The following is an 18,247-nucleotide window of genomic DNA, read 5'->3' as shown; positions in this document are numbered from 1 at the left end:
ATGCTTGAAACAGTAGTACACAGAGTCTCTAACCTTGAGTGTCCTTTCCCAGGTCCAGGAACACTTAGGGGGAGGCTTGACTGCCCAAATACATGTCTTTTAGCTTATAAACATGCACCCATGTTACCCACAAGAAGGACTTAAGACGTACATAAGTGCCAAAGCAGTGTTACTGCTGAAATATCGTTCCCCTCAAAAGGTTTCTTGTTGTCTAACCCACCTTCAGAGAAAGGCATTTTCGTCCGACTGACAGTGCACCCTTGGTTATTGGTGTCAATTTCCTTCCGCAGAGAGGATATTAGCCTCTGCTCTAGCTTTTTATGACATAAACAGGGAGGAACAAAACCGAACTCCAATAGCCCTGAACACTCTTCAATATGGACTTTGTCAGATGATGTCTCCCAGCATAGGAGAGATGCTTAAGGGTCCAATATAAATCCTAGGCGATACTTTTTCACAAGCTGGGCACGGTCCTTGTTACTAATTTTCTTTGTAACCAAGTGGAGAGCTAGACATCTCACAGGAAAAGAACCTTCAGCCACCTAAAAGGTTTGAATAACATCCTGCTTCACAGTCATAGAAATGCCAGATGTTAAAATAGAAAAGGATTAGTCTTAAGCCCTGAAAGAATGTAGAACAGTTCCAAGGCATTTTGAATACTCCTCACTGCATTTACTATGATATTTGAGTTCATCTGGAGTAGCAGGCTAACAGCTCTTCCAAGAACTTATGTGACATAGGACAAGAAGAAAGACCTTGGGAGGATCCTTGGTGGAGGATAATTAAGAGTAGGGTTAAGGAATTGTGAGATTAAGTTAGTAGTTTATAATTTGTGTTTAGTATTAATTAGTATAGTATTATGTGTATTTGAGGGTTGTTTGTAATATTTGTGTAAGGTAGGGATATGTTTGTAATGTAATGTAGTTTTAGGGGTTTAGTGTAATTTATGTAAAGAGGCTTTCTTATAAATAGTGTGTGAAAGACATGATGTAGGCAATTGTTGATGAATGTGAATTGAAGTGAATGTGAGTTCCACCCCCCCCCCCCCCCCAATATCTCCTCTCTCCTCCCTTCCACTTCTTCTCTTCTAATTTCTCCATGGCTGCAGAACCTTGATGCTGCCCCTGCATCATTTAAAAAAAATTCAGCCTCGAATTTTGAAATGTTGGAGGATCAAAAGGGGGAAGCAAACTTGGACTCTTTGAAAGCCAGCGCTTGAGTGATACAATAAACCATGATCCTTTGGCAGCATCATAGACTTGAATTGAGAGTTTGCATCAATAAGCAAATCGGGAATGACAAACTCTACAATAAGAATGTTTGAAGGACTTTGGATGTCAAACACATTCAATTCCTTCCTTGTATTGTCTTCAAGCTGAGTATTTATGACTGATTTTTTGTCTTGGTTCATTGGTAGAGCAGAATTCAAAATGATTTTCTTCCCATTATAGTGAAAGACATATGTGTTCTCATATCCTTGAGTCACACCTAAATCATCCAACCAAGGAGTACATGGCCAATCTTCATAGGTAGGATATCACACCAAACATTAGCTAAATATTCACCCATTTGGATGGGAACCAAACATCTTTCATAAACATGTACAATAGAGTTCTCAACCCAAAATATCTCATAAGGCTCTAGGTGAGGTTCTGAATGAAGCTGCATTCGAGTGACTCCATTTATGGAAACCAAATTCATTGGACATCTTCCATCAATGATGATTTTGCAGACCTTTTCTCCACATTTGAGAAAGGTGTTGAAGAGCTTGAAATTGTGCCCAAGGTATGATAAATGGCATTCTTTTTTCCTAAAATTCGTCACCATTTGGCTGAATTTATGGATATATATGCTGCAACATAGATATCACCAACAACCCTCCAACACAATTTTCCACAAGCTTTATTCCTAACATCTCAAAACTATCTTCAATTCACCTTGATATTCATTGTCCTGCTGAAATGAAACAAATTCACAAAGAAAACCCACAAATTACAGCAATAAAACCTGATTTTTAATGCTGGAGTGACAATTTCTAGGGTTCCGTGCAAAAATTATGGCATATGCTTGCAATATATTATGTCCACAATCAAAATATCTTCTTGCAGCATAAAATGTCGCAGAGAAAATCCAAAATATCGTGGCTGGGCAATTTATCATGAGACTGGAAACAGGAGATGCTAGCAGACATTCTCACTCACGTTGCCAGCGTGTGGGGCGCCGGAAATGGTGCTCCGGTGATGACTTTTCAGGCGAGGGTAGATCAGGGGCTGGGGAATACAGTGGTGGTGGATGTATGTCAAAAAAACCGGCAATGGTGGATTTTGAAGGGGTCGGCGGCTGGAGAATTTTGGCCGGCACGTGGTGGTCAGACGGAGATGAAATTTTGAGGGAAAGGGTCTCAGGGGGTTCTGTTTTTGGTGGTATGGGTGGTGTTGCAGGATGGTGGCTGTAAGGTGATGTTTGGAGAAATGGGGACAAGGCTAGAATTTTCTGAAAAGTTCTGAAACTGCAGAACTTCTTTTCAGTTTTTTTTTAAACTGAAAGTCAGAAATATATATATATATATATATATATATATATATAGAGAGAGAGAGAGAGAGAGAGAGAGAGAAAGAGAGTTAAAAAACTGCAGGAAAGAAAAGAAGAAGATGGGAGATTGGAGAAGTTGCTGGATAGAAACTGCCAAAACTGCCAAGAGACAGCCACAGAATTCAGAAATGAGAACAAGAGTTGAGAGTCATGGGAGAGAATAGAAGAAGATGGGAGGTTGGAGGAATTGCTGGACAGAAACTGCTGCCAGAAACAGCCAAGAGACTGCCACAGAATTCAGAAATGAGAAAGAGAGTTGAGAGAATTATTGGAGAGAAAAGAAGAAGATCGGAGGTTGGAGGAGTTGCTGGACAGAAACTGCCAGAAACTGCCAAGAGACAGCCACGGAATTCGGAAATGAGAATGAGAGTTGAGAGAGTTATGGGAGAAAATTGAAGAGGAGAAAGAGAAGAAGAAGAAGAAAAGGAGAAGAGAATCAGAGAAGAAGGCTGCTGGGCAGAAGGCTGCTGGGCAGCAAAGGATTAGGGACAGATCAAGAGATCAGAACAGAAACCAGAGAACAAGAAGAGAAGAAAGAAGAAACAGCAGCAGAGAGGGAGCAAAAGTTACAGAACAAAAGAGAGAAGGAAAGAAGAAGAAGAGGAGAAGAAGCAGCAGCAGGGAGGAGAAGTTACAAAAACGAGGAGGAGAAGGAAAGAAGATGTAGCAGAGGGAGATAGAAGTTGCAGAACAGTGGGGGAAAGGCAGAAGAGAAGAAGAGGGAGAAGAAGAAGATTGAAAAGAAAAGATGGCGGAATTGAAATGGAAGAAAGAGATCATGGTTGGGCTCTGATACCAAATGATGCAGGAGCAGTATAAAGGTTCTGCAGCCATGGAGAAATTAGAAGAGAAGGAGAAAGGGGAAGGGAGGAGAGAGGAGATATCAGGGGGGGGCACTCACGTTCACTTCAATTCACATTCATCAACAATTGCCTACATCATGGCTTTCACACACTATTTATAAGAAAGCCTCTTTACATAAATTACACTACACCCCTAATACTACATTACATTACAAACATACCCGTACTTTACACACATATTACAAACAACCCCCAAATACACATGATCCTATACTAAGTAATAATAAACACACATAATAAACTATTAACTCAACCTCACAATTCCTTAACCCTACTCTTCTTAATTATTCTCCCAAAAAGGATCCTCCCAAGGTCTTGCTTCTTGTCCTACATCATTACGAGAGGAATTTTATTACAATTACAGAGGTAGGCGGAGATTGGGCACCCTTGCCTAACCCCTTTTTCTCCTTTGAAGAAACCCTTGAGAGAGAGAGAGAGAGAGAGAAGAGGGGTTGTTATGCACTCTTTAATCCAACTGAAAACAGAAGTTCCAACAGCCTCTAAAATATTGATAATAAAGCGCTGATTGACCATGCCTGACTGTTGTTTCAGAAGGGAAGGAAAATTAGAAGGAATTCAATAATCAACACAGGATAATCCATTTATCCTTTTTAAGCAAATAAGTGGCTAAATTACTCATAGACTACAAGAGCTCAAAGGCAAGTTTAGTACATGCTGATCCTTTACATAGTTGGAGTAAAAGAACAGAGAGTAAAGTGCAGTTAATTTGATCTCCATTATTCTTAACAAACACAGAAAAGTTTACAATTCCATACCACCATAGAGCAGAGAGTTTGGGGTGGATGAGCGAAAATGGGAGAAAAGTACATTCATTGTGAATGTTGAAGTGCCCGAAAACTCGCAAACTCTTGGAGATGTTAAAAAATCATTTTCACCATCAATATAAGTACTTCAAGAGAATTTTTAGCGCTCAAGAGGATTATTAGGTCCCACTTGTGGTTAAATTTTAAATTTTTAGGCATTCATGTTGGGCAGTAATGTTGTTTTGATCAAAACTGGGAATTAAGGGCTCTCTGTTGGCCATCCAAATGATAGTCTTCCAAGCACCAGATAGCACTCTGGGTTTACAAATTTTCTTCCAAAATGCAAGGTTTTTGACACACAGATCATTTCTTACTCTACATTAAGCCTTCGGAATTTTTTTAAAAGCAAAATAAATATTGTTAAAGCTTGACATACATTGTTGGCCCACAATCTAATAGCTTAAGCTTTTAGGCAATGTTATAAATTATAATCAAAGATGGTATCAGACGTAGTTACCAAGAGGTCCTGTGTTCTAGTCTCATTGCCCAGGTTTCTTGCGTGGTGTTTAAAAATTATTGTGCTTCCCACAATGGGTGTTATTTATCAATTTTTTATCTCTCCACCTGCTGTCAGGCTGCACGTGCAGGAGGAGTGTTAAAGTTTGATATATATTTGTTAATGGTTATTTGATCATTTAACATTATTAGTATGGGTTAGAGTTATGTTAGTAAGCATGAGTTTGTAAGGATATTATGGTCATTGATATTGTACTTGGCATACCATATACATATATAGCAAGAAAAATTCATTAGAAAGAATAAGAATGTACAATCAGGAGGAGAGACGCCTCCTTAACAAAGTCTGGGAAACCCCAGGGAAAACAAAATAAGAAAACTAAAAGATGTTAAAAACAACCCAAAGAAATCAGCATATCCTAAGAAGTCAACAGAGTAAACCAATACAGCTCATTGTCTGAGAAGCATATCCCCTTGAAATTACCAATGCCCGCGCACCATAGAGAAGCCAGAAAATGAATGTTTTCCCACACCAACAAAAATGCTAATTTCTTCCCTGAAAATATACGCAAGTTACGTTCCTCCCATAAACCCCAAAATACTGCGAATGAAGCACTAATCCATATCGCATTTTCTTCCTTCCTCCCAAACGCAACAAAAGATATTGCCAAAAACTCCTCCACTGTCCCTGGACAAACCCAACTTTCTCCAAAATAACTGAATAACTTGTTCCAAAATTTCCACACAAAATTATGATGCAAGAAAAGATGCAGAGCAGATCTTGAGCAGTTAAAACAAAGCATGCATATATCGAGAGAGAAAGCCTTTAAAGGCCTCCTAATCCGCAACAAGTTATTAGTATTTATCCTATTAAGCACAACCAACAAAATAAAAGCTTTGATTTTAGGGGGGATTTTGGTCTTCCAAATAGTTTTGTAGAGAGGAAAGGAAAAGTTAGTGTTGACCAAGAATTCACAAAAAGATCTGCGAAAAATAGACCCCCAAGGGATCTAAGAGCCAAGGTCGGCTATCAGCTTCCGAAGATACCTGACAATTATTCAACAGGACCAATAATGAAGATAACTCATTTGTTTCCCTACCGTTCAAAGATTTCCTAAAATGAAAATTCCAAGAAGGTGAAGGGCCATTCAGATGAACAAGGAAAGAGGATCATTTTGTCCTGAGCTCAAACAGATAGGTGAGGAAAAGAGGTGGACAAGACAATATTTCCCAACCAAAGGTCTTTACAGAAACGATTTACGCCCCGTGCCCAACACAAATTTAGAATGGGGAATAAAGATGGTAAATCTAAGAAATAGCTTTTCATAGACTCACCAAAGAGAATCTAGAACTCAAACCACCATTCCCGTCAAGTCCAAGCCTGCTTTTAATAACTTTATGCCACAATGAAGAATCCTCTAAAGGGAATCGCCAAGCAAAAGAGCCGTGTTTTTAGACACCAAATTTCCAAGACCCAAATCTCCCTACTCTTTAGACCTACAAACTACCTCCCAACTCACAAATGATCCCTAAAACCCCCTACCCTTGACCAAAGAAAATATCTCATAATCCTCTCGATCTTACTAGAAACACCCACTAGAACTTTAAAAATAAAAAGAAAATATAACAAGATACTAGAAAGACAAGCCTGGATTAGAGTAATCCTACCACCCAAGGGAAAAAGAGCTCCCTTCCAAGTTCCACCCATCTAGAAGCTTCGACACTCTCTCAAATACCAGGTCCAAAAGCTGACCGACCTAGGATAACCCTCCAAAGGAACCCCTAGATAAGATAACGGCTAATCCAACTCAACCCACCCTATCTCCAAAGATAACTCTCTGACATGCTATGCAGGCACGTTAATTGCCGTGATACCACTCTTCCCCATATTAATCATAAGCCTTGAAATCCTTTCAAAAATATGGAGAAGCCCCAAAATATTCAAAAAATAGAAGGCATGTGATCCTCCAAGAAAAAGATGATATCGTCAATGAACTGAAGGTGTGAGACCATAATCTCCTCCCTCCCCACCTCCAAACCTTTCACTTAACCTCTATCCACCGCCCTATCAACCAACCTACTCAGAAACAGAGCATGACCCAACCTAAACACTACCACCAAACCAAACTCAGCCATCTCCGAATAGCACCCTCCCATCGCTACCCTTCTCAGAACCACCACAACCCTTCAATATTTTGCAAAACCAGCCACATAGCCAAAGACAGAACCCACAGAACCCTCAGAACTATAATACTGCAAAATCCCATCACCAGATTGTTAGGAAGCTCAGTCTTATCCTTTAATGTTAAATTAATCTGAATATGCTCACTCGAACCATTCACCTCTGGGCTGATTTCTGTATTTTCTGCCACGGTTTTGCTCTCAGTATCTTCCTAGTTGTTTTTTCCAGTCTTCTCTCGGGTCTGGGTACTAGCCTCTTTTTTCTTAACTTCTGAGACTGACCAAACACCCTTTTGGGTAAGGATTCGCATGCTACCCCCTTTACCTTTAATTACCCATTTAGTAGCTATAAGAGGCCACTAGTAACAGGCCAAAACTTCCCTCTCCAGAGCCCAATATTATATTTGGGAGAAATTTTAAAAATTGGGCTGAGCAGGAAAGTTGGAGAATCTTTCCTGAAATCACAAGATTCTCCATCACTCCTACCTGAATCATTCTTTCCCCTCTCTGGCAGATCACTGATGACTTCTGCAAAGGAGCATTTCTTCGACTACGTTGAGCCTCCACTCTGCTCCTTCGTTAACTACTGTGTCTTACTATGTTCAAGAAACCAGAGTCTGAACATCTATTAACTTTATTGAATGTATAAATGGAGGATGAGAAATAGCAGGGTTCAAGAGGAGACGTTGGGCCAGCCATGCTTGCAGAGTCGAAGGAAGACATCAGGAGAGCCTTCGTACTAAGGTGACCCTATTACTTAATGAAGGTGCTTTATAAACCTTTGTAAACATATGAATCAACAGACAACATAGTATTCAAATGCTTAAATTAAAGTGATAACGCAGAACAGCTAAATTAAATATCATATATTCTAACAAGATAGCAAGAAATGGAAAATGTGTATTACAAGCCCAATTCCTATGCCAAATACAAGACACCCGATCACCATGACTGCAAAATCAGGTGCTATTGCTGCTATTATAGCTCCAACGAGATACCATAAAGCAGCCACAATCAACTCTCTTCTTCTTCTTGTAAGTAAAAATCCATCATTTCTCTATCAAGAGAATTTTGAGTTTCAAGATCAAAGTTTGGAAGAGGAGCTAACCAAGAAAATCAGCAGCAACAAACCAATCAAAGCCCCATATAATGAACCACTAGCCTGTTCCCCATCCATGTGTCTTCCCAAAATATAAACTAAGACCCGTTGCCCACAACATATTTAATAGAAGGAAAAAACAAAGAACAGATGCATGCAATACACTTCCAAGGACACTCTAGAAAACCTTATTTCCAAATTGGCATCCCGCCCAATAACTTGCAAGCCAAACTTACTCTTTATAACTTTATGCCAAAGGGAGTAAGGGTAACTGCAGCAGCCATATGCCCAATACCGTGTTCTTAGACCCCAATTTTCCAAGACCCAAAACCCCCTCCACCTTCGACTTATACACAAACTCTCAACTGACCAGATGATCCCTCTTCTCCCCTACCCCTACCAAAGAAAAGTTCTCATTTCGCAAATTTACTAGCAAGTAGCAACCTCTACAATTTACAATAGATGACATTAATAAACTTATTATCATGCTAACCACTATCCCTCAAGCTGGAGCATACATATCATATGCTCCTATCTTGTTACAAATGAACTTAACCCAAGTAGCCCCCGAAAACTTAGTAAACAAATCAGCCAATTGATGATACTCTGACTCCATTTATCGTTTTTACAAACTTTTCTACCAGTTTTTCTCAAACAAAATGACAACGAACTTCAATATGCTTTGTCCTCATAGAAAACTTGATTGGAAGCAATATGAACCATCACTTGATTATCACATATCAACTCCATTGGCTGTGAATGTTGGAACCTTAAGCTCTTCCAACATAGTCTAGAGGCAAATCAGTTCATTGGTGGTACTACCAATGGCTCTATATTCAAACCCTATGCTTGACCTTGCAACAACACCTTGCTTCTTATTCTTCCAAGACAACCAAGTTGCCACCAATAAATGCACAATATCCAATTGTGGACCTTGAGTCAAAGGATGTCCCAACCCAATAAGCAGATGTTTATCCCAGAACATACGTATGACCCTAATCCTGATACAAAAGATCTCTCCTCGGTGCAACCTTGAGACATCTTAAGATATGAATAAGACCTTTCCAATGAATGGTTTCAGGAGAATTAGGGAATTGACTTACAACACTAGTCAAAAATCAGATTTTCTGGCTGAGTGAGTGATAAGACTGGTAGCAAGATAACTCAACTTTCCAACAAGTTTCTGCCATCATCTTCAATCAACTAACAAACCCTCGGAATTGGCTTGTTATTAGGGTCCATTGGTGCATCTACACACTTGAACCCCAATAGCCTATCTCATCCAATAGATGAAAGAACACATTTCTCTTTGACACGACATTCCTATAAAAGATCTAGATTCCTCAATTCCCAATGAGTACTACAATTGTCCGAGATCCCTAGTCTTGAATTCAATCTTTAAAAACAACCTAAAATGTTATATATCCTAACTATCATCACGCATGATGACAATATCATCCATAAAAACAATTAGTGGTATCTTACCTGCAAGATAACAATAGGATAAATACAAAATGGTCTCCCATACATCTCCAAAAGCCAACAATCAACATGGCCCTAAATCATCCAAATCACGTGCTACGAAACAGCTTCAAACCATACAAAGACTTCTTTAGACTAGACACAAACCCTAAATTCCTTTGAGCAATAATTACAACAGCAAAATATTGCTCCATGTAAACCTCCAAGATCACAGTGGAGAAAGGCATTCATCCAAGTAGTGTGAAAGCCAATGAAACATGGTAGCCAAAGAGATGAGCAATAGAATGGAAGTGAGTTTGGCCTCAAGAGACAAAGTGCCTAAATAGTCTAGACCTTAGGAGGGGTCAATGGGATTTTTAAAATCTAAGGGAAGCCCCACGACTTTTTTTGCCAAACCTCAGGGAAGGTTAGTGTCTTTTCTCCTAATAAATGGTATTAAATTTTATGTTTAGCAATAGTTAATCAAAGGGCATCCCCAAGCCACAAGGCTCCCTGCTTTGTCAGGGTAGGAGGAGGGTCCTCAGACTCATCACTATGTACGCAGCCTTAACCCTGCTTTTATGTAGAAAGGTTGTCTCTTTGAACTCGAACCCGTGACCAATCAGTCACAAAAGAACAACCTTACTATTGATCCAAAGCAACCTCATTTAGCAATATTTAATAAATAATAATATTTTTTTTCAACATTGCATTATTATAATTGAAAATATTAATAATTATTTTTTCACTACTAGTATAATATTTTATTATATTGTCATGAAAATATAAAATTATTTAGCCTAAATGAATAATATATACAAAATTATTTTTCAGCAATGATGTACAATAACTATTAATATAATAATGTATTTTCAAAACAATAAAAATTATTATGATATAATATTTCTAATATAATATTATTAATGCAATTACATTTACAATATAATTTTTTTCTCATAATAAAATTGATTTTTATACAATTATATTTTAGCAATATTATAATTAAAATTGTATTATTCTTTAAAAGTTTTTTAAGTATTGAACAAACAGAATTTCTTGAACAATATATCAAAAAATACTACTGTCTATGGTATCATGGTATCTTATTATGAATCAATTAGCTTATTTATTATTTACTATTTATTATTTATTATTTTTATTGTTTAATATATTTGCTCATTAGCTCTTAAAGTACAAATTTTTAAGCTTTTGTTTTTCAATTTATTTTATACACCGGAGGATATATATATAGGCAATCTAAAATCAATTTGATTGCTTTTCCCTAGTTTCATTAGGATCATTACATAAAACAAACATTGAAATAGAATTAACATATCATTCTAGAGTACATTCTTTATGCTAGCCAAATACTGGAATCACTTTGTTCATTCCAATCTATTCCATTTCTACCTTCATTCTTCTCCTTTTCAATTCCATTCGCCAACCTTTCATCACCTAATATCCATTATTTGTACACGATGTTTCCCTCCATATGAATATTTAGTACTTCAGTTAATGGTCACAACTGCAATGTATGTTTAGTAGAATACAGTTAAACCCTAAGCTAACACACTGCAAATGTCGAGAAGGAGAAAGCCCAAAATAGTGAAACAAAAAATGTATCCTTGATTAATATGGTTCAAGCAGAGATGAAAAAACAAAAAATAGCAATCATAAGAAGAGATGGGTGCCAAGAACATCATAGTGTGCTATAAATACATGTAACAACAAGAAAGCATTGCAGTTGTGGACTCACTACATCAGTGATCTGTTTCTTTGTCTCAATCATGTTCTTAACTAGCTTGACCCTTGAACGACATGTAAAACATGAGATAAGCCAGTGTCAAAAATTAATTTACCTTCAAATCATGAGCCAAGGTTAAATTTTTTTCTAGCTCAACTTTTCTGTTAGCTAATTCTTTTAAGGCAGAATTTATGTCTTCATTGTGCTTCTCATCAATTGCCTATCACTCAAAAAATAACATCATGTAAGACTCTGAAGTATAAATGGAGGGAAGAGGAGCCACATCACCAACCCAGAGAGATGAATACAATTAACCAAAATTATTTTTTTAAGAAAGACAAACCATTCGTAAGTCAGAGACTTTCCTCTCAAGTGCATATTTCTCATTCAGCAGCCGCAATTCCTGGTATAATAGAGAAAAATGCATTATCTTGTGAGTGAGAAACATTGGCATACATTGGCTGCAATAGTATTCAAACACATGCATATGAACAAAGGCCTTCAAAGAAACAGCATACATTCACACAGGCAGCAGAAATTTGTTCACGGAGAAACTGAATCTCCCCTAGCTGCGCCCTAGCATGTGAATACAACTCCTGCATAAAACCAATTACATTTAAAAAATAAAAAACAAAAAAATAAATAAAATAAAAGAACCATACCAAGAGTGGAGAAAAGTTTAGAATCAAAATCCAATTGAAGTATATCAGATACCAGTACCATGGTTTCTCGGTCTTGAAATTGATTAAATTTGCTTTCTTCTTTCAGATTCCTTGAAGCAGACTGAGTTCCAGGGCTATGTCTGCTGAAGCAAATAAATATTGATGCCAAATCAATACTGTTAATAGAAAATTTTTAATATGTAGCCAAGTCAAAGTAGTTGGTATAAATGGGCTATATCAAAAAGCTGAGGAATTTTTAGATAAAAGATGAAATTATGAAGACAAAGAAAATAGTATAATACTTGGAGGACAAGAAAAACTTGAACAGAACTGAGGAGATTTTAACTTGTCTGCATCTTAAAAATGACTCAGTGAAAGATTAAAATCTGCATTAAACACTACTTTCTAGAAAGTTTGGTTCAGGTACTACCTGCTTGAGAAATCAGAGGTTTGATTCTGAACCCCATCATTTTTATGCCCGTGAATAGTGCTCTTACTGGAAGACATTGCATTGGCAGTACTACGTCCCTTCTGAGACAACTTCTGATCACATGACAATTAATTTTTTCCATGATCACCCATGAATCTTGCATTTTACCTCATCTTGTGCTCATGATCCGTATTTCAATATCTGGAGACTGCCAAAATTATGAAGACTTTAATCCTTGCTGTTGGCACTGTCACAGACTTAAAGGGTTATAATAGTTAAAATATTTGTCTCAAGTAAGAAAACCAAGCCACAAAATATTTGTAAAGGAATCAAACAGTGCTTAAATAAAATATACAATATTTTCTACTGCACTGACAAGTATGCCACACTCTTTGCAGTTTTTGCTTCTTTATTTTCACCATTTAGAAGAGGAATAAACATATTTGCGTGCATAATATTTAAAAAATAGGAAAAATAAAAACCAATCCTCAGTAATGAAAGCTGCAAGTAATAGTCACAAGAATATAGGAGCAGGAGCAAAATGCTAAATGATTAGAAAAATAACAGCCACATTAGATTTTGGGTTTCCAAATGATGAGGCCTGGCACTGATAAAGCTGATGAAGGAAGACTTCTTTCATAATCCATGTAAAAGCATGCAAGCTTAATCAGAATGAGGAATGTTAATAAAATCAAGGCACAAAATAAAAGCAGAGGTGACAAAGGGTAGCAAAAGAATTATGATAGATCGTTTGGCAAGGAATGACAACTTTTTGAACTGGAACATCAAACTCAGATACCCAAAATAATTCACAATGAAGTATCATGCAGCCCATCCAAGGCAAGGCAAGTCAAATGCAAACAAATAAAAAAGCTATACCTCTACAAAAACATTGTATTTTTAAGATAAGAACAGAACAATGGATATTCATTTCCAAAATTGTCAGTCATCTTTGTAATAAATGCAACTCCTACTTTAGTATCTTAAAACAATGTTTCGAGTACCAATGCACATCTTGTATTTCATTCCATCTTCAGGTCACCATATCGGCCTCCTCTATGGAGTCCATTCAATTTCAGACAGCAAAGCCTTGTTTGGATCCTGAAACAGGGATGATCAGGTTGGGCATGCCAATCTAGCCATTCCCAGTCATGCCTTTGGATTTATTATCCTCCAATCAAAATTATTGATGCATATGGCCTATCTTGTTTTCAGTTATTGTATATAAGTAAATTTTCCATCCTCAAACACATAACCCCGTTCTGCCTCTCTGGATTCCCATTCCTACCTCCCTTAACAGAAATTTCAATTTGGGTGTGGTAACTTCAGCCGGATTGGGGAATGATCCAGCTATAGTGTGGGGCAGCAAAACTTATTATATTCATTCTCCCCCAAATACCCAGCTACATTGTCATCACCTCCTCATTCCCATTCCTATTGAATCATTTCCAACTCCAAAAAGTGGCCAAACATCTTATCAGCACCTTTATTACTTGAATTTCTACTTAATTTCTCTGAAAGTAACAGGAATGATTTAGATTAGAGCAATGTAGCTGCAATGTAATTGCTCTAACCTGAGGAGACAAGGTTATAACCACATTTTTCTCATCTAAGAGGATATTCGTATATAAACATTAGAACACCAATATAAAATTTATTTTGATGTTGCAAGCTCCAGTTTTCTTGTAGCATCCCTTCCCACTTTATCCACATATATCACTTGCTTCACAAGTCCCTCCTAAATGCATATTAAAAGTATTCCTAGTCACTGCAAGATTTTCTCATGGTTTTCATTTGCAAACTATCATGTAAAACCTAATTTCATTTGCATTCATTATTATTAAATTCACACCTCCTACCTATAAGTTTTTTTAATAAGATTGTTAACATTGGTGTTGTCACCTAAAATTAGCCCATCTAGAAACTCAATTACTGAAGGCCAAACAATATATCCTTCTTACGCAGTTTGCAAATGTTCAAGAGAATCCATAGCTCAAATGTTGTGATACCGTACTAGGATAAATACTGGACAGTCAATCATAAATGATGCCAAACATGCTTTCGACGTAAGAGTAATAAGAGCAAACTATTGACTTTATGAGTCCTATCCCGTTTTTGATTATGACAAATCCAAAGTATCTCACTTGTGCATCTAGTGCTTGAACAAATAATTCTCTTAGAAGGCACGTAGAGTCGAGGTACGATCAAAGCCATAAGGATCTCAAAGCTCACACTACATGATAACAATCAGGAGAGCAAAAAGAATGAAGACATTTTTTGTTGTATTGTAATACATTTAAGTATTGGTCTGTAATAATACATCTCATACATGATGGGATTGAAAGCTCAAACACAAGACCACATACCGACCTTAGGTTCCAAAATTTTCATGAAAAACCCTTCACAAGGGTTGAAAATTTTAGGGTCAAAATCAGGGCAAAACCTTAGGCTTTCACTGACCTCGATCGACCGACCCATGCACGTTATAAACACCTCAGTCGACCAACCATATCCCTTTGGCTAGAATACACAGGCTCGGCCGACCGGCCAGCTTGTCTCTTGAAATGCCCAGCCGACCGAACCTAGGAAGGTTTGGAAATCGCCTCTAGGCCAGCCGACCGAACCTTGCAAATATTTTAAAATATTCAAAGGCCAGCCGACCGATGCTTCACCCAACTGACCGACCCTCTCAGAGGAAGGTTGAATTTTTTCTTAAGGACAGCCGACAGGTGGCTTCCCCGGTCGACCGAACCTCTCGGGTTGGCCTGATTTCTCAGCGCTAAAGATCATTAATTTTTTAATTAAACTTTTCTAAACTGACAAGTGTGTCCCTAACGGTCATAATTTTTTGGAATTCTATATATAGCCCATTCCAAAGCATAATTAGTAATTTGATTAGCTAAGAAATTCTCTAAAAATATTTTTTTGCTCTATCATTCATGCACTCACATTCTCAAGCTTTTTTTATTCTCTTTTTCAATATTCTTTTGCTAAATCATTCTAGAAAGAGAGCATTAATTCATTCTCTTCATTTGCAAATTTATTGCAACTTGAAGATTGATTGAATACTTTTTCTTGTGGGTATTTTACATTCATTCAAAGCTTATACTCTTATTCATTCACTCAATTTTGAAAATCATTTTTTGAGAGTAAGCTTGAGTTCTTCCCATATTATTTGATTGATAAATACTTTTTTGAGAAAGCTCTTTTACAACTTGTGAATCTTTGCACATTCATTGCAAGATTCGAAAGCTTATTTTTGTGCTTATTGCAAAAATACTTTTATAAGCTAATCTCTAACATCTCCTATACTTTATTGTTGAAAATTATTTTTTGGTGGAGATATTAGTTGGACTTTAGATCTTTGAAATACACCTAGTGAATATTTTACATTCGAAATCAAAGATCATTCTTTTATCATCTCTCACATTATCTCATAAATATAATTTTTGAGAGATAAACTACAAATACTCTATTGAGCTTAAACTCCCATCATACTAGAGTGCATTGCTTTTATTGTTGTACGCATTTGCTTATTGTAGAAGCACTTCATTTGTACAAAAAATTTTCATATTGTTGTATTCCCGGTGTGAGGTATCATCGGAAGATGAGGTCGCCATCCTATAAGGTGTACTAGTTTGGCTCAGCCTGGGTAATTGAGCTAGGAAGGCACCGCCCTATAAGGTGTCAAGGTTTGGTTCCACCTGGTAAGTGAACCAGGGAGTCTCCGCCCTGTAAGGATAGGTTGTAAACGGCGTCGCTCCGCCCGGTTAAGTGAGCATTTAGTGAATCCTCAAGTAGGTTGGCTTGAGGCGAGGACGTAGGCAATATTAGCCGAACCTCGATAAAACCCTATGTCACTCTTTCCCTACACTCTTTACATTTCCGTATTTGCCTTCTTATCCTTATTTGTTGAATTTCCTGCAGCTACATTTAAATACTGATTGGGGGTTAATTGGAAAATACTGGAACTATCATTTTTGTTTAAATTATTTGAAAGTCATATATCTATTTGATTTGTAGTTAATTAGATAGACCCTAGGTTGAGTAATATTGATTGTGATTTTAAATAGACCTAAAAAGTTTAAAATATCCAATTCACCCCCCCCCCCCTCTTGGGATTACACCAAAAATCACACAAACCCTTCATTTTTCAAAAAAAAAACAAAAACAAAAAGGGGGGGCAAAAGACACCTCCCTTGAGGTTTAGCCTCTAAAATTTTTGAAACCTTAGGGGAGGTCATTGTCCTTTCGCCAAACCTCAGGGAAGGTTTTGCCCAAAAAAAAAGAAAAAAAAAACCTTTCAATCATACCAGACTATGGTTGGATGGAAAAACATTTGGTATTTTAAGTATTTGGATAAAAGTTGAAACTGATGTGACCCACTGGATCAAGCCAAGTCGGGTCAGGTCACCTAGTCTAGAATGAGATAGCTTCTTGTGGAAATAATTCTCATTAATCGTAACATAGGTACGAGTTTGTATAAATAGATGTACAACAGAAGAATAGAAGGAAAGAACCAAGAAGGAAAGAACAAAGATGCTAACTTCTAAGGAAACTAAATATCCTAGGATATTCACACATTTTCAGCCGAGATTCTCTTAGAAAAATAGGAAAGTTGACTAAAAAGATTTGAAACTTCCAACACTCCCCCTCAAGCTGGCTTGAAGATATCTTCCATGGCCAGCTTGCTAATGAAGTTTTCAAATTGTTTCTTCAGCAATCCCTTTGTCAGTATGTCTGCTACTTGCTCAGTTGATATATGGCAGACAGATTACTCCCACATCTATTTTCTCCTTGATAAAATGTTTGTCTACCTCTACATGTTTAGTTCTATCATGAAGAACGGATTGTGAGCGATAGCTATTGCAGCTTTATTGTCACAATACAGTTTCATTGGTAGTGAATTAGTAAGCTTTAATTCTTCTAGCAACCGTTTGATCCATAGTGCTTCACAAATTCCATGAGCAACAGCCCTAAATTCTACCTCTGCACTACTCCTTGCCACCACATTTTGTTTCTTGCTGCGCCATATTACTAGGTTTCCTCCAACAAAGGTGCAATAGCCAGAAGTTAATCTTCTATTAGTGATACTTCCAGCCCAATCTGCATCAGTGTATACTTCAACCTGTAAATTCCAATGTCATCCAAATAATAAACCTTTACCTGGAGTCCCTTTTAGGTACCTTAGAATCCTGTACACAACATCAAAATGCTCAGGTCCTCGTGAGTGCATAAATTGACTTACCACGCTTGTAGCAAAGGCTATGTCAGGACGTGTATGAGAGAGATAAAGGAATTTCCCTATCAATCTTTGGCATTGATCTCTATAGATCACTTCTTCAACCTTAGCTAGTTGGAGTTTTATGTTCGGCTCTAAAGGTGTTTTTGCTGCTTTGCCCCCTAGCAAACCTATTTCTCCAAGTAAATCAAGCACATACTTGCGTTGGGAAACAAAAACTCCTTCCTTTGACCTTGCAAATTCCATACCAAGAAAATACTTAAAGTTGCCTAAGTCTTTGATCTCAAATTCCTGAGCAAGGATCTTCTTTGACCTCTCTAGCTCATTGTTATCATCACCTGTCAGAATTATATCATCTATATAGACAATAAGGAAAGTCATTTTACCTTCACTCGTGTGTCTATATAACATAGTATGACTGTATGACCAGCTTGACCTTGGCTGCAGCCATGACTCTTTACTACCATCCCAAAGCGTTCAAACCAAGCTCTAGGAGATTGTTTGAGTTCATACAATGATTTCCTCAATCTGCACAGTTGCCTTTGCCACCTTTCCCTTCAAATCCTAGCAGTAGATCCATAAAGACTTCCTCCTCTAAGTCTCCATTTAAGAGGCATTCTTCACATCCAGTTTATATAAGGGCCAGTTAGAGTGAGCTACTAGAGAGAGCAACACACGGATTGAGTTCATCTT

General features: G+C 37.4%; 1 protein-coding gene across 16 annotated transcripts in view; it reads right to left on the bottom strand.

Annotated features, from left to right (window-relative positions):
* Nucleotides 1–18,247, bottom strand: part of LOC131166090 (uncharacterized) — a 98,052-nt gene that overhangs the window by 70,790 nt on the left and 9,015 nt on the right. For 7 of the 16 annotated variants that reach the window (XM_058124355.1, XM_058124364.1, XM_058124363.1 and 4 more), the window contains 5 exons: nucleotides 12,313–12,559; nucleotides 11,941–12,025; nucleotides 11,739–11,816; nucleotides 11,564–11,623; nucleotides 11,336–11,440 (listed from right to left, as the gene is read on the bottom strand). In XM_058124355.1, the coding sequence (XP_057980338.1) occupies nucleotides 11,336–11,440; nucleotides 11,564–11,623; nucleotides 11,739–11,816; nucleotides 11,941–12,025; nucleotides 12,313–12,389 (405 nt within the window). In that variant the 5' untranslated portion in view covers nucleotides 12,390–12,559. Of the gene's footprint in view, nucleotides 1–11,335; nucleotides 11,441–11,563; nucleotides 11,624–11,738; nucleotides 11,817–11,940; nucleotides 12,026–12,312; nucleotides 12,570–18,247 lie in introns of all 16 variants that reach the window. The other 9 variants (XM_058124354.1, XM_058124349.1, XM_058124358.1 and 6 more) reach the window with 5 other exon arrangements.

This window comes from Malania oleifera, chromosome 10 (assembly GCF_029873635.1).
Source record: "Malania oleifera isolate guangnan ecotype guangnan chromosome 10, ASM2987363v1, whole genome shotgun sequence".
NCBI classification, from domain to species: Eukaryota; Viridiplantae; Streptophyta; class Magnoliopsida; order Santalales; family Ximeniaceae; genus Malania; species Malania oleifera.
This window is presented reverse-complemented; position numbering and strand designations above follow the sequence as displayed.